Below are 16,258 nucleotides of genomic sequence, written 5' to 3'. Positions count from 1 at the left end.
CCTTATTATTAGTGATGATCATGGTGATGATGATCCTATTCGCAAATGTAAGTGCCAAATTATTCCGAATGGTGTACATCCATCATGATAACCATGCATGAACTTAGACATTGGTAAATGGTCAAAACAATTGCAAAACAGACATCTACTCGATTCCATATACTTCCTTTGTCAGCAAAGTGGTGGTTAATAAGGACAAGGATTTGCAATACAAAGTTCATGTGATCAAGAAAGAGGCTTCTCATGGACGATCAGCGGATCAAACTCCGATGGTAGAGGTTCAAGTTTCCTATGATCCCTCCTTACCGAATGGTGGTGTGGGCTACGTGGGTTACAAACTAGATTTTGTGAGTGGTGTCATGTCGCTTCAACTGCAAAAAGCCAACCAATCGAATTCGACTCCACTCGCATCGGGAAGTGTTCCAATCCATCCAAGCTTGTCCTTCAACAATAATTCTACTACTCGACCTAAACCCTCCAAATCAAAGCTCGTCTCAGCTGCATCTTCAGTGATGAGAGAAGGTGGAAAAATGTTCTGGTTGTTTGTGATCGTGTTTCTCTCGAGTGGAATGTACATGTTATTAGCGAAATTTAATAACCCAATCTATCCAACTTTGACTCTCACTTTGTTTGTTTTGGCATTGTCTGTGATCTTGACGAGCTTCTCACATGCAGATAGAGATGAGTTTACAGAAATCAAAAATGGTAAACTGGTGTGTGCCATTCCAACCATCACTGTTCTAATGCCACAAATATTTGAATTTGATGTCAATCAAGAAGATCCCTCATTGTCTCCACAATTCAAGACTGAAGTTAGTTTTTCGCCACAGCAATACACAACCTCATTTCAAAATGGCCGAGATGGATATAACGATGAAGAAGCCATAACTATCTCCACCATGTATATTGACACTTGGAATGAAATGAATGGCCAAACATTCTATGAGGATGATGTTGTATTTGTAGGTCACAATTCACAATATGAATCTCGTGTGCTGATGCGATTCTCAAAATTGCAAGGCAGACTCCCTCAAGGAGCTGTGGTGAGCTCAGCTTCTCTTGATTTAACATATATTGCATGGGTGAAAGGGTGTAAAATTCAAGTGAATTATCTCAACACTTCATGGATGGTGGCCCAAAAAACTGGATGGAGATTTAAAAACTATGCAAAACGAGAAGAGTGGAGCTCCCCAGGAGCTGCTGGAGATACTGTGTCTGATTCATATTCGAGAATGGAAAATCCGATGAGTGATATTGGAAATCAAATCAAATCAATTGCTCTTGATCCTTATATTGTCCAAAAATGGTTTGATAATAATACGGAAAACTATGGCGTCTTGTTGAGAGAGGTCCCTGGAACTTTTGTTAGACCAACCATATTTGGTGGAAATTCATCCATCGCCTACCGACCCAGATTGACAGTGACCTATCAATTTCAACCAATGAAACCACCTCAATATCCTATGGTGTTAAAAGAGATCCCCGTTAAATTCTTTGTTCAATCGAACACTTCTAATTGTAATGTCACGGCATGTGGAAATGATGACACAGGCTCTGGAACTATTACTGCACCATTCCGCTCTGTTGCTAAGGCCTTAACTTTAGCACAAAATGGTGATATCATTTTACTGAGAGAAGGGGTTCATGCAGGTGGTTTAACTATTGATCGAGAAAATATCACAATTCAAGCGTATGGCTTGGAAAAAGCTGTAATTGCAAGTCCTGTCAACAACCCTCAACAAGCCATTAACATTTTCTTGAGGAGAGGTTCTTCTGGAAGCGTATTAAGAAATTTAGAACTCATTGGAGGATTTGATTACAATATTAGAATAGAGTCATCAATCGATTGGGGAGGTAACAATGCAAAATTTGGAGCTTCTAATATTGTTATTGAGAGATGTAAAATTCATGACAGTGGATATCACTTGATCAAGATAGACTCTCTTTGTAACAATATTATCATTCGTAATAGTGAACTGTACAACAGTGGAGTACGTGTGAGAACTGGAGGCTCAGCAATTGTTCTCTATGACACCTATTTGACACGAATTCAAGATAACATGATACATGATACCATGGGGTCAGCGATCATGATAAAATCTGGTGCTAGAAATTCAATTGTGGAAAGAAATTATATTTTGAATAGTTACGGAGCTGGTGTGTTGGTCGGATTCTATGAAACAAGCGAATACTTTTCTGATCCTACTCAAAACCCACTTTACTACCAAGCTATCGATTCCATTGTTAGAAATAATATCATTGCCAACACTTCAGGAGCTGGTATTGGGTTATACTCTGCTAAAAACCCACAAATTGTTTTTAACACAATTTGGGCAGCAGCAAAAGACAATCAAGCAGCAATTCTCATCAATTTAGTACAAACATGGGTATCTAATTCCTATTCACCAATTACTCCTTGTATGAATGTCACAATTTCTAACAATGTTATTGCTACAGCAACAGATAGAATTATTGAAATTCGAACACTGACAAGTTATGTCGACGATTCCATCGTTGGTGGTCTTGAAGGACAATCTCTCAATGTATCTTACAACAGGTATTACTCTCTTCATCTTGGAAGCAGTGGTGGAGTTTTTTCTGATCAGAGAAACACCATTGGTTATGTGGGAGGCTTTTCAGGATGGCAATTTAAATACAATGATATTGGAAGTAGTGAAGGGAATCCACTCATCGATACGGTTGCCTTTTATCCTCAATACTCATCCCCTCTCATCTATAATGGTGTTGAAATTCCTGGGATCATCTCTGATTATTTTGGAAGACCCATGATCAAGGGGAAAATATCGATTGGAGCTTTACAATTCATGAATGATGGTTTTAGTGACGATCCAACCATGAAATATTGCATCACAAACATTATTTACAGAGAACCTTATCGCGGTTTTGCTCCCCCAAAGGACATGTTACCTACATGGACCCCACCAACCACGTATCGAGTGATTTATGTTTCTCCGACAGGAAGCGACTCCACAGGAAATGGAACGATTGAAAATCCTTACAAAACAATTCGTAAGGTGACTGATGTTGTTTTCATGAAAGACAATGATATTATCATTTTAAGAGGAGGTACTTACAACGAGGGAGGAATCACAATTTCATCCAACAATGTGACCATTAAGGCATTTGCAAACGAAGTGCCAGTCATCACAAGTCCAATGAATGATGCTACTCAAATGAATATCTTTAAGATTTACTCCAAATTTGTCACTTTAGAGGGTCTGGAAATAATTGGAGGCTTTTATTATGGTGTCATGGTTGAACTATCCGATGTGGTGATTTACAAATCACGAATTCATCACACAGGTTCCGATTGTATCAAGCTGTCTCCCTTCTCCAAACGAATAACCATTTCAAAGAGTGAAATTTACAGTTGTGGTAAAAGAACAACCTACCAACAAGGAAATCCAAACCAAGGTGCTGCCTCTACCGATGCCATTCGAGCGGTTAATGTTGATGATTTAGTGGTTTCAAAAAATTATATTCACGATATTACTGGAAGTGCTGTCAAAACGCAAGGAGGAGGGCAAAGAGCTCTCATTGAGAGAAATTTAATTCTCAATGTTCAAGGATTGGGGATTACAGTTGGATTTTACGAAGAAACTCAATATATGGATCCAACTCAAAATCCAGACTACTACGAAGCCATTGATGCTGTTGTAAAGAATAACATTATGGTCAATGTTCAGGGCGCTGGTATTGGTTTGTATGCTTCTAAAAACAGTAAGGTCCTTCACAACACTTTGGTAAATGTAGCCCTCTCGATGCAAGTACCAATCTTAATTGTTGCAAGCTCTCATACCATGAATTCTGTGCAGTCGAGAGGTCAGTCGAATCATGCTCCTGTCATCCTTAATAATATTATTCAACTCTCTGAAGCTGGAATTTCTCAATTAATTTATGAAGTGAGAGTTCAAGATGGAGATGGGCTTGACAATTCTCAACTGTTATCCAACTTCAACATGTATTTCAGCAATTACAATAATTACCATGGAAATTCTCAAGCTTCTATTGGCTTTCTTGACAGAAGATTATCATCCTTCATTGCCACGTCCGATTTAGATTCATGGAGAGAACATATCCATGGTGACTACAACTCTTCCATTACAGATCCATTCCTTGATTCCAATTTGAAGATTAGTTCTAATAGCCCCGCTCGAGGAAGTGCATGGTACTTGCCAGAGGTGACAGAAGATTTTTATGGAAATGTAAGAACGCCACTCAGCAATGATATCGGAGCATTGATGTATTCAACAGACATGGCCAATTCATCAACCTCTGCATTTCCTCCTCCATTATCTAGCATTATTCAAACCACCTCGTCGAATCAGTGTACCAATTACTCGTTTACAAATCCTGGTACATTCTACGTGGATAATGTCAATGGAAGAGATGGAGACTGCATGGGAACCTTCTCGAATCCTTTCAAAACCATTAATCAAGCCTTAACTGTTGCACCTCCGGGTTCAAATATTACTCTTCGATATACTGGTGTTTCGTATAATGAAAGTCTTTCTGTTCGTACCCCTGCATTAAGAATTTCCACTTATGAGAATGATCCGAAAGAAGCTTTAATTGTTTCATCCATTTATAACTCATTCATTCTTCATACGATTCGATTTGAATCGACTGCCATTGGAGGTTCTCTAGAAAGACTTGAAATTCAAGGAGGATTCTTCTACACAGTGAAAATTGATGCACACCAAGTGAGAGTGAAAAATTGTATCATTCACAATTGTGGTACCAAATGTGTATTCGTTTTGAAAGCCAATAACGTGACTCTTACCTCAAGTGAAGTCTATGACTCGGGATCAAGACTTCCAGCAGAAGGTGAAGGAGTGCATGCCTTGGCTTCCCACCAATTCACATGTTCTGATAATTACATTCATGATATTGCTGCGGATGGAGTCAAAATTGAGGGAGGATGTAGGGAGAGCTCTATTGAAAGAAATGCAATTTCTAATGCAGATCGAGGAATTTTAGTAGGAGGAAGAACGGATGCCATTCATTTGTTTGATGCCACTAATTCTGAGCTATTCGAAAGTATTGATGCTGTTGTGAGTAATAACATCTTAATGTCTCTGTTTGGCGTGGGAATTGGAGTGTATGGCTCAAAGAATGCACTTGTGATTCACAATACCATTGTGGATGCATCACAATCGAATCAAGTGAGTGCCCCTCTTCATGTGACAAGCACGCTTCATCGAAATGGTGTTCTCACACCTGTTGAAAATCCTGCGATCGAGAACAATCTTGTGTACAATTCAGAGACGTTCTCATCTCCATTGTTTAGAATTGATGAAGGGTTCACCTACGAATGCGTCCGTTACTGGCAGTTCCATCACAATTAACAATAATTTGTATTTTAACAAGAACAAGACTGGTGTCTTTCAGGATGGAAGGAAAAACACTGCATTCGTTGCAGGTTTGGCAACTTGGAAAATCAAAATTCAATCCTATTTTTCGGGAAATAATGAAGCAAACAGTGTAGAAGGAGACCCTCAGCTCAATGCACAAAATTTGTCACCATCTTTAAGTTCAATTGCTACCCATGCAGGCCGATCTTCATTTATTGATGTAGATTTTTATGGACATGTAAGAAATCCAAGCTCCATCGACATTGGTGCTGTCATTTCCACTAACAACGGTGTGCCTTTATCAAAGACTTCTCCTCGAACTCTGCCTTTTAATATTTCACAAATTGCAATCGTAAAGAGTTCTTCCGTTCGATATCCTCCAACAGGAAATCAAAAAACCTGGTCAGTTCCTGGATACACAACCGACGACTCTGCTGTGTTTGATCTTTCTTCATGTCCAATATTCCTTCCTGACCATCCATTTAATCAGGACATTTCCAATCTACCAGTTCATCCTCGATCGGATGCGTTCATTAACAATGTTGCAAGAAAGTATTTACATGCTGATTTTGGAACGACCTACAATGGAGCCCTTAATGGAATTCCTTATGTGATTGTGACAAAAGATCAACCTAAAGTTGAAATTCAAATGACATCCTATGCATCAGAAAGCGACGTTGGTCCTTATCCTTTCCCTGAGGGTGCGCCAATTGAGGGTGGTCCAAATTCAAATGGAGATCGTCACATCCTTGCAGTTGATAAGGATAATTGCAAACTTTATGAAACATGGAGAACATTCATCATTGATAAGCAATATCGTGACACCACTGGAGGTGGAAATGTCTTCACTGCCGAAAGTGGCGCCATTTTCAATTTGAACACAAGTAAGGCCTATCAAAGGCCCTTAGGATGGACGAGTGCTGATGCAGCAGGTCTCCCAATTTTCCCCTTGTTGGTCCGATATGATGAAGTAGTTGAGAAAAAGGAAATTATGCATGCCATTCGATTCACAGTGGTGAAATCTCAGAAGGCCTACATTTCCCCAGCTTCACACTTTGCCTCTTCTCTCACAGATCCCAACCTCTTACCTATGGGAGCAAGAATACGAATGAAAGCATCCTATGATTGTTCGAGTTATTCTGAGGAGGTACAAGTCATTTGTACAGCACTGAAAAAGTATGGTGCAATTTTGGCTGATAATGGACAAGACTGGTACTTGAGTGGAGCACCACATCCATTGTGGAATGACAATCATTTGAATGATATGAAAAAGATTCCTTCGAGTGCTTTGGAGGTTGTGTACACAGATAAAACTTGTTTGGACGCTGCGTGCACGAGTTGGAGAGATGAGCTACAAGGATGAACACATGCATGATGAACTTATCATGATGTTATTGTGCCGATTCATGATCAAAAGACTTGTCCATTGATTCTATTTTATGAATTGTGATTACAAGAGATTAGTCCAATCAATGGTATTAAGGACATCATCAATTTCATCCATTTCTGATATGTTTAGATCTTGGGCCTCTTGACAATTTGTGTGAGTGGTAGTGAGACGACAATGTATTTCTCTAAGTTGTCTTATTAATGGACACTGCCCTTTTGGAAACAAGTCAGAAAGCTTGCAAGATTCTGTACAGAACGAAACCACGCGAGTTTTTTGCATTCTTTTGAAGAAGATTCTTCCTTTCTTCTAAATTCATCAATCCAAACAAGGCAAAAAATTCGAACTTTTCTTTTGTGAGATCACACTGTGCTTTCAATACAGCTACAATTAATTTTCTATTGCTTCCACAGTTAGCTCCAATATTCGGAAATTGAAGTTTGACCGAATGAGCAGAGAGAGGATCATGTCTTCCCACGTGCAATACAGGATCAATGAATTGTTTGAATTTTATCTTGTACCCGTCTGTGGCGTCAATCAGCAACACACATGATAGATGTTTCACCACTCGAATCTTCATGTCTTGAGAATGAATTTGCGCAAAACTATTTCTCAAGTCATGAACCTCTTTAAACAGGGTCAATGTTGCTTTCTGAGGAACTATCATTCTCGTTTTTTTTAATTTGATGTTATTCGAAATACATTATTATACAAACTGCAACGTCCAATGAAATGTAAAAACCGTGAAATCGCACGTCTCATTGTTCAAACAATGAATAGTTCGAATTTTTTGCCAATAGTGTTCCTTCCAAGTATACTTTTAAGGGCACCCTTAAAAAAATGAGTTCCAACTCCACCTCTGGCCATCCTCATTTGTTGTCCAGAAGCGAATATGCCTCTTCACCTCCACGAAGGTATTCCTCACTGTATGGTGAGAGTCATAGAAAGGAAAAGAACACCTCAAAAGTATCGGAAATGGTTGTTCATAGCAGGGAGGAATGGAAATCGGTTAGAGAACCTTCTAGTTCCGATGAAAAATTGTCGTCCCCTCCAACTACTTCTCCGTCTTCAAAGAAATCGACCCCTTGTCGGAACCCTTCCACCGCAAATTTCGTTACCAAAATCACACTCCGGAAGAGGATTCCAGACAACCAAAATCCTCCAAAACGGAAAGGGCATACATTGACAGAATGGAAAAACAAAATATATTTATTTGGAGGATATCAAGGATTCCATTCAAATGATTTGTGGTGTCTTGAATCCAATAAGTGGAAGAAGATCGAGGTTGCGGGAGTTCTTCCTCACAAACGATCTAGTCATTCAGCTGTAATTTACAAAAATCATTTAGTAATATTCGGTGGAGATAAAGGTGATGAGCTTCTAAATGACATTTGGATTTTGGATTTAACAAAGGAAGTCGAAGAAATGAGGTGGAAAAAAATTGTATCAAAAAACATACCTCCAAAACCAAGATACGCACATAGTGCTGTGGTAATGAATGAGAAAATGATAGTATTTGCAGGATATGGAGGAGAGTATTTGAATGACATGTTTGAATTTGATTTTAAAACATTATTGTGGTCACAAATTCATAATTTCCTTTCACCTCCTGCTAGGTGTCACTTTACTTCGGTGGTTCTCCCCGAGCATAACCTATTGGTCGTGTACGGAGGTTCTAATGGAGAGTCATTAAACGATGTGTGGGTGTATGATGGAAAATGGACTTGCATTCAAGAGTCCAAAGACACCTCGTGGTTAAACAATGCATGCATTCCAAGCCCAAGATCTAAGCATGCTGCTGTAAAAATAAGCTCCAACACACTTTTGGTGTATGGAGGAATGACAGGATTATTTAAGGACAATGTGATTTGGACATTAACAATTTTTTTTGAAAGTGAAGGACAGAAATATTCACCAATTTGGAAACGGGTGGATCTTTTGGTACCTGAAAACTTTTCTCCAAGAGACTCTCATGCTATTTGCATGTCGGGAAAAGAGCTCATTATTTTCGGAGGATATGGAGAAACATCCTACCTGAATGACATTTGGGGAGGAGAAGTAGTCATCTCTGACTCAACGAACTCTAGTTTTTCATCACTACAAGAGCTCAATCTTTCTCGAATATCTGAGCCATCCATAACAGTTGATGATGAATTGGCAAATGAAATAATTCAAAGATTAAACGGAATGACTGCAAGAGAGAGCAGCATCTCACCCATTAAAGCAACAATGGAATCTGCTTATTCAGAAAATTTGACTCCAACAAGGAAGGCAGAAGAGGAAGCAGAAAAAAGCAAACAGGAATCTCTTGAACAAGCATTTCAAAAGATACAACTCCTAGAAGAAACTGTCATTGAACTAAGTGATATGGTGCAGCAGCTCGCAGTTTCCTTAGCCAATGAATCAAAGAAGAGGTCCAACCTTCAGAAAGAAGTTTCAACTTTAAAGCAAGCTCTGCATAACCTCACCTACTCGATCAATATTTGACCAATTCCTTTTAATAATGGAAAATTCAATAAAAAATCAAAAAATGAGTTCCTTCTCTTTTGGTGGTGGTGCTTCTGCATCATCATCATTCGTACCAACAAAGAAATCAACCCGAACAAAGCCTAAATTTACTCCCACAAATGAGAAAGATCCTTCTAATCATCAAAATTATGATTTTCAATCCATCACCAAAATGCCCTTCTATGCAAATTCTTCTTTCGAACAATTACGATATGAAAATTTGATCGAGAAGAGAAAGAAGCAAAAAACCAATGATGTCAAATCCGATGCTCAACTTGTATGGAATTTGTTTGAAAAAAAGATGGTGCGTGGAGAAGAGAGGATCAAATCAAATGGATCAGCTCTAAATTTTAATTCCATTGCATCATCGTCGTCAAAAACCAATTACATGGCCATAGACATTGCTTCATTGTTTATGAATTGTGAAAAAACCAATTGTGATGAAATTGAGTCGAAAATGGCTGATTGCAAAATTGTGTTTGATTCATCTCTCACCGACGTTTTTAATTGTCACAAAATTATTTTGATTTGTAGATCTCCTTTTTTCAAAAGGTATGAAAATTTTATGGTATTTTGACAACTTTTAACCGCTGGGTTGATTCCCTGTTTGACTATATTGATACTGACACTACTGGGAATACAGATTATTTGAGGCTCATCCAAAGTGCGAAAGTCTTTCCTTTCCATCAATTTCGAAAAGTGTTATGAAATCAATTTTACAATGGATCTACTGCGACATGATAGATTCAGAAATTCCTGACGAGATTTTTATGGATTTGGTTCATGGATCTCTAATCTTTCATCAAAAACCTCTGTTTAGACATTTAATAGATTCGATTCCTGATCATTCATCCAAGATTTGGGAGTTGCCTGAACAAATTGAAAATCAACCTCTTAATATTGAAGTGATAATAGACAATCAGCCAGTAACTATTTCTTATGCATCATCCTATACAGAAGATATTAAGAAAATAATTATCGAGCACAATACCAAGTCTAAAAAGGCATTTGTTTACAACCTCGAGAGCGACCTTAAATCAGGAAAAATTGCTGATTGTAACCAAAAAATGTTCTTCCAGTCAGTCCTTCCCTCTATTGAATGTGAATCAATCACTCTTTCACCTGTTGCAACTGCAGGTCTCTTGAAAATGGCCAAAGATTTCGCAATGGAGACATCCCAAAAAAGAAAGTTATTGAATGTTGTGTTTTCACGTGGCACCTGTTTTCAGCAAAAGAAGTGGCAAAACTTTGGAAAAGAACTTGTGGATGAAGATACAAGCGACAAGGCTGTCGATTTGCTTTTTGAGTGCATGATTGCTGATGGACCAATTAAATAAAGAAAATTTATGTAGGATATTTACACCGATCTGGTTGTTTTGAAGAATTGACGCAAAACAAACACTTGTCCAACAGCCATCACTACAATACCAATCATTTCAGCAATACCCCAAAACATAACCTTTGTGTTGGTGGTTTCAGCTAAATCTCTGTGACTTTCTTCTCTCGTACGATAGAATTTTTGCTCCTGTTGAATTTCTGATAGACCCTCTGTAAGTCTTAAAACTGATTTTACAATAGGATCCTTTTCATCAAGCTTTGTAAGATTTGGGTCGAAGAGATCTCCGACATGAATTTCAAATGTAACTGTCTTTGATGTCAATTTTGACATTCGATTAGAAAAAACAAAACTTGTATCGTCCGACTTCTACAGCTGTGAATGTATATTTTCCTTCTGTCTCTCCTTTACTCTCATGGACTAAAACACCGTTTGGTGATGAAATAGTTAAATCAATATCCAAGTAGCCTCCGCTTGACACTTGGAATTGTAAAAGTACTTTTGCCTGATGGAGGATTAATGGATTATTCATTTGCGTTCATCAAAATTCCGAAATTTGAACAATATAATAAATTATCATTTTGTATCATAACACACAAAATAATACATGTAAATTTCATCAAAACATCAAAACATCAAATTTCGTTCACGATCACTCGTTTCCGAATCATTCAACAGCACTTACATTGGGCTTTTTAACCTCCTCCCAAAAACATTGTTCACTCAACGGATCAATCTTTACCGATAAAGCATCAACAAAAACTGACGAGTTCATCATCAAAATAACCATCACAACAGCACCAAATGCAATCCACAAAGCCAAAGATTCTCTTGCACGTGGCATTTTTTTTTATTTGTTTTTATTTTTCGATTCATTAATATAGATTTTAATTCGACTAATGAATTGGACAATAGTGAAGGGTGTGAATGATTTTGACACAAAACCAATCATGTTGTTGCAACCAAATAAATGATATTGTTTTTTGAGGTTTTTTTGTATGTATTGTATTTATTGTAAAAAAATGCTCAAAGACAGCAGCCAGCTTTTGCATCATCACGGAGGTGGCGGCCTGATTCAAACGAGCCATTTGGTAGGAAGGACTATCACTAGCCATCATCACGAAAATTTAAAACCGTGTTATTATACATTCTTTTCCGATGATGGGACTTCTCCTCTTCAAAACTTAGCAACGGCTTCAAAACAGTCTAAATTTTCTTCTCCGAATTTGGGTTCTGGTGGTCCAACAGCTGGAGGAGGTACTTCATCCATTCCACATTTTATTAGTAAACAAGAAAAGGATCGATTGAAGCTAAACTCTAAAAAGACTGTTAGCTTGGCGTTTATAGGAATGGGAAATGAAAATGCAATGGAAATTACAAATCAAATTCTGAGAAATCCAATCTTTTCTGAAAAAAGAAAAGAAAGTTTCGGCACAGGTCATCATCAGCAATCTGGCTCTGATGGGTCAAGCTCTTTTCCACCAGATCATTCCAAAAAGCATCATCAAATTTCGATAGATTCCTATCATGATGTCGATCAAGAACGAGTTTATTTATTTGCTGACCTTATGCAAAAATCGGAACATTGCAAAACTTTTGTAGAACAGTTTCTTCCAAGCAAAATATCGCATGCAAGCCAAACTAATAATGGTTATCAAAATATTTTGGCACCAAACACCAATCATGCTTATGATTTGGAACATTATGATGACTATGAACGTGTGCTTCAAACTTTGTTGTTTTTATTCCAAACTTGTCACATGATATTCTTTATTTTCCCAACATCACAGGTGAATGGAAGTGTTTGCTCTAATCTACATCAAAACCTTCTCTCTTTATTTAGAACTCTGCAAATCAGCAAGCAACATATTAACTCTAAGATTATAGACATCCATCAAGAGAAGACAGCTTCTAGCGAGAATCCAACAATGAATATGATAACTACAATTCTTGGAAGCGGTGTTATGTCCTCCTTGTATAGTCCTGGAAGAGTATTACCCGTAATTTCTTTCATATTTGTTCAGGAAAAAAGCCAATGGGATAAAATGGTATTGGAATGCCAAAACAAAAAAGAAAGCTCTTTCGAAGATGTTGGAGAATACATGATTAATAGAATGCAAACAAGTCTAGAAAATCAAGTGAGAAATCATATCTTGAAAAAAGGAAAGTTTTCTGGCACAGATATGATCAAAACTCCATTATTCATGCTTGATCCTCAGACATGCACATTTGTAATAGTCGACAAAGAAGCATCTGAAACCTCGAGTTTTAGCACGAAGGTATCATTGGATCAATCAAGAAAGGTACTATTTTCGTTGAGTGAAGTTTCAGATATTGAAACAAAAAAGACCAAAACTGCGTCAAACAAACCCAAAAAGCAACATGATTCTCAATCTGAAAGTTACATTGGAACCATCAAAATAGTCAACTTTATTCAAAAACAAATTGACTATTTTATCAAACAAATGCAGGCTGGAAAACGGTTTATTTTACCGACATCCTTAAATTGGTATCAAGCCACATTTGCCTTTGAAGAACTTTTTTCGCTTAACAATGATGAATTGCAGAAGGTGTTGGTGGAGAAAACCAAGGATATTATACACCCTACCTTTTTCTTCTCTGATAAGCGCTGTTCTCATGCACTCAAGCTAGCCACAGAAAACTTTGCCCAAAAGTTGCCATCAGCTCAATCCAATAATGCAAAAATTCTTGAGATTGTGAATGATTCTATCACCAAGTATAACACTTTTGCGTGTGGCTATTTTACTCAACATTATTATCAACAATTGCAAGCATTCCTTCAGTCCAATACTCCAAAAGCGGTTTCAACTCAACAGTCCAATTTGATTTCCTATCAATTTTATCCAAATTGTCCTGTCTCACAAATTACTGTTCAAAAAATTGGAGATTTTGCATCTATGAACGGTAGAAATGGAGCCTTTAGACGTGGAAATCAAATTATCAACTTTATCCAGGTTCATACTATGCTTTCAAGAGAAAGGTACAAACGAAAAAAGAAGAAACTGGCTCATGAGCAAGACAATGAAGGCAATGACACATTTTTGGTAGCCCTCGAATATGAAACTCCAAGAAAAGACTATGTATTGACTCTAGATCAACTTTGTCAGCTCTATAAGCAATCATATCCTCAAGAGGCTGCTAGCGCATTAGAAATGGTTCAAAAAACCAATATTCCACTATTTTTACCTTCGAATTGGTTCTTGACTGAAAAGAAGAGCTCTATTGCAAGACTTAAACAAGTTACAATTGGAATACCTGACGTGGATTTAACAAGTACTTTCACTTTCTCACCAAAAATTTTTGTCACACCAAAGCCACAAGATGCCACTTCAGCACCAAGTGCCTCAACTAATCCACCCAATGTCCAACCAAAGATTTATCCTCTTTATCACGTTAAGCAAGGCATTGTTTTTGGGAGAAATCAATTTGTTAGCATAGTCTTGGATTACGATAGCTTGCAAATGAACAACTTTGAAGATCCCACTCAAATTTTACTGCAAGCTGGATCCATTCAAATTAATTAAGGATATAATTTTCTGCGTTGCATTTCCCAGTTGAGAAATTGATCAATATGTGAATTTCTTTGGAGCTTTATGCCCATTGCTTAGTCTTGAATTTGTGCTAAAGCTCATCGAAATTTGATTATCTTTTTATATTTCCATACAGTTCGTCAGACATTTAGGAATAACCGTTTTCCTGTTCATCCATTGAGAATGGTGTTTGGAATTAAGAATGGAGTGGTTTAATTGACATGCAATAAATTTGTTTGACAGTAATGTCAATACCTCTTTATTGTACACGACGGCTATTTCTAATGCTATTCAATACATTGCGAGCATCTTGATAACCAATATCAATCATTTCTTCAGAATGGTCGAATCCAAGGAACCATCCAGGCAACCATTTAGAGGGCTGTCGAAAAGTGTTATTGGAGGAGTTGTGTAAAGTTAACAAAATATGACATGTCGTCGATGACAACTACTCTCTACTTACTTTGAAAATTCTAAAAGTGACCTTGTTGCCAAAAGCAATTTGAGCATTAGTAATATCCTTGGTAAAGATATCATCCACCACATTGAACAAAGTTCTCAACAAGATGAAAGGAGTTGTTTGAATGTTTTCCAAATAATTGGCAAACTGAAAATCTCCAATAGCCAAAATGACATCCACATTGACATGTGAAGCATTGGTAAACTTGAAACATTCAGCAATGACATCTATGGCAAACCATGAATGAGTTGAGTATTTGAATTTCATTACAAACTTACCAGAAATAGGAGTCATGTATTTGGCTCCACCATCCACATACAATGAACCTTTCATTGAAACTGCTTCCAACACTCCAGGCACAGCAGAAGATGCTCTTGTTGCCTCCACAAGATCATCTTCATTCAATTGAATAAATATTTACAAATTTGAATTCACATGTGTGAAATTTTGAAAAGTTGAATACAACATCATTAAATATTCCACCAGCATTTTCAAAATCAACAATATCACAACCATTATATGCAAACACACTCAAAAATTCACTCACACTTTCTACTTACCAGTATATTGATCAAATTGTTCATACTTGTTCGTATTCAAATTAGTTGCACCCATCAATATTCTTCTTCCTGAGTTTCTAATGCTTGTCAAATTCACATTTCTAGTGAGAAACTTGTGAAGTGGATCTGTATTGAAAAGAGCTGTCTTGAATAAGAAACCTTGAGCAATTCCAAGTGGCCAATTTTTGTAAACATCTGAAGCAGTGAGAGAAGTCCAATGACGAAGGAGAAAATCCAATCCTTGTCTCTCTTGTCCAATGGGGAATTGTCCAAATCCAACACTTTTTAATGGTTGTTATGAGTGAGAGGATGTGACATTTGACAATGTTGGACTTACCTGTTGATCGAACCAGCACTAATACCACCAATGACTTGATATTTCACTTGATCAGCTGGTAAATTCTCAACTGTCGTGTTATGTGAATCAAATGTTCAATACATCATCATGATCAATTGAATCATAAAGTTGATCAATCAGTTGTTATCAGTCATCATCATGACAGAACCAAATCAACACACAAACAAAACCTACCCAAATACTTTAACACACCAGCTTCATAGGCTATTATAGGTGCGTGCACAATATCAATTGGTATTATTATATTTCATCATTTGAAAATATGTATTTCATCACCACAACATCATCGTGACAAAGGTTGAATTTTCAAGAAGTTCAGTAAAAACAAACGAAATCAAATCACACACTCACCTCCACGATCGCCACCTCCTCCCAATGCCAAAGCTCTACAAACGGATCCATTCTCATTGTTGGCCAACGTGTTTGTTGTTGTTCTTGCTTTAATATTTCCCTTCAAGAGTGTTGGAATGCCTTTCACGAGATCAACCGAAAAGAAGAATAGAAAAGAAGAGATGGCAAGAAAGAAGGCAAGGAAGAACACTGATGATGTAGCGGCACACAAGGAAGATGTTTTCATCATCTGTTGTTGTGGTTGTGGTTGTTGTGGAGACGGAATGGAGTGATTCTTTTTGTAATGATGAGTTCTGAACCACTCTGGAGGATACTCATTTGAAAATGAATAATGCCATGCGGAGGGTTCAACGATTGCCGGAATTCATTCAT

At 37.4% G+C, this 16,258-nt stretch overlaps 6 protein-coding genes across 6 annotated transcripts; 4 read left to right on the top strand and 2 right to left on the bottom strand.

Annotated features, from left to right (window-relative positions):
- Window positions 1-20: 20 nt before the first annotated feature.
- On the top strand, window positions 21-6,738 carry FDP41_010815 (uncharacterized protein; the record flags this gene model as incomplete). Its single annotated transcript, XM_044701154.1, has 3 exons — window positions 21-47; window positions 108-5,186; window positions 5,287-6,738. 3 exons carry the CDS (start codon window positions 21-23, stop codon window positions 6,736-6,738), a joined length of 6,558 nt encoding a protein of 2,185 aa, XP_044567549.1.
- An 864-nt stretch (window positions 6,739-7,602) lies between these two features.
- FDP41_010814 (uncharacterized protein) lies at window positions 7,603-9,249 on the top strand (the record flags this gene model as incomplete). Its single annotated transcript, XM_044701153.1, has 1 exon — window positions 7,603-9,249. One exon carries the CDS (start codon window positions 7,603-7,605, stop codon window positions 9,247-9,249), a length of 1,647 nt encoding a protein of 548 aa, XP_044567548.1.
- A 43-nt stretch (window positions 9,250-9,292) lies between these two features.
- FDP41_010813 (uncharacterized protein) lies at window positions 9,293-10,607 on the top strand (the record flags this gene model as incomplete). The annotated part of the gene is made up of 2 exons (XM_044701152.1): window positions 9,293-9,822; window positions 9,914-10,607. The coding sequence occupies 2 exons, from the start codon at window positions 9,293-9,295 to the stop codon at window positions 10,605-10,607; spliced, it is 1,224 nt and encodes a 407-aa protein (XP_044567547.1).
- Window positions 10,608-10,627: 20 nt separating this feature from the next.
- FDP41_010812 (uncharacterized protein) lies at window positions 10,628-11,450 on the bottom strand (the record flags this gene model as incomplete). The annotated part of the gene is made up of 3 exons (XM_044701151.1): window positions 10,628-10,918; window positions 10,974-11,111; window positions 11,292-11,450. The coding sequence occupies 3 exons, from the start codon at window positions 11,448-11,450 to the stop codon at window positions 10,628-10,630; spliced, it is 588 nt and encodes a 195-aa protein (XP_044567546.1).
- A 178-nt stretch (window positions 11,451-11,628) lies between these two features.
- FDP41_010811 (uncharacterized protein) lies at window positions 11,629-14,151 on the top strand (the record flags this gene model as incomplete). The annotated part of the gene is made up of 1 exon (XM_044701150.1): window positions 11,629-14,151. One exon carries the CDS (start codon window positions 11,629-11,631, stop codon window positions 14,149-14,151), a length of 2,523 nt encoding a protein of 840 aa, XP_044567545.1.
- A 265-nt stretch (window positions 14,152-14,416) lies between these two features.
- On the bottom strand, window positions 14,417-16,115 carry FDP41_010810 (uncharacterized protein; the record flags this gene model as incomplete). Its single annotated transcript, XM_044701149.1, has 7 exons — window positions 14,417-14,539; window positions 14,621-14,844; window positions 14,896-15,012; window positions 15,178-15,458; window positions 15,515-15,584; window positions 15,710-15,739; window positions 15,887-16,115. 7 exons carry the CDS (start codon window positions 16,113-16,115, stop codon window positions 14,417-14,419), a joined length of 1,074 nt encoding a protein of 357 aa, XP_044567544.1.
- Between the last annotated feature and the right edge of the window lie 143 nt (window positions 16,116-16,258).

Source organism: Naegleria fowleri, assembly GCF_008403515.1.
Source record: "Naegleria fowleri strain ATCC 30894 chromosome Unknown tig7, whole genome shotgun sequence".
NCBI classification, from domain to species: Eukaryota; Heterolobosea; class Eutetramitea; order Acrasida; family Naegleriidae; genus Naegleria; species Naegleria fowleri.
Note: the sequence above shows the minus strand (reverse complement) of the source record. Positions and strands in the feature narration are given on the sequence as shown.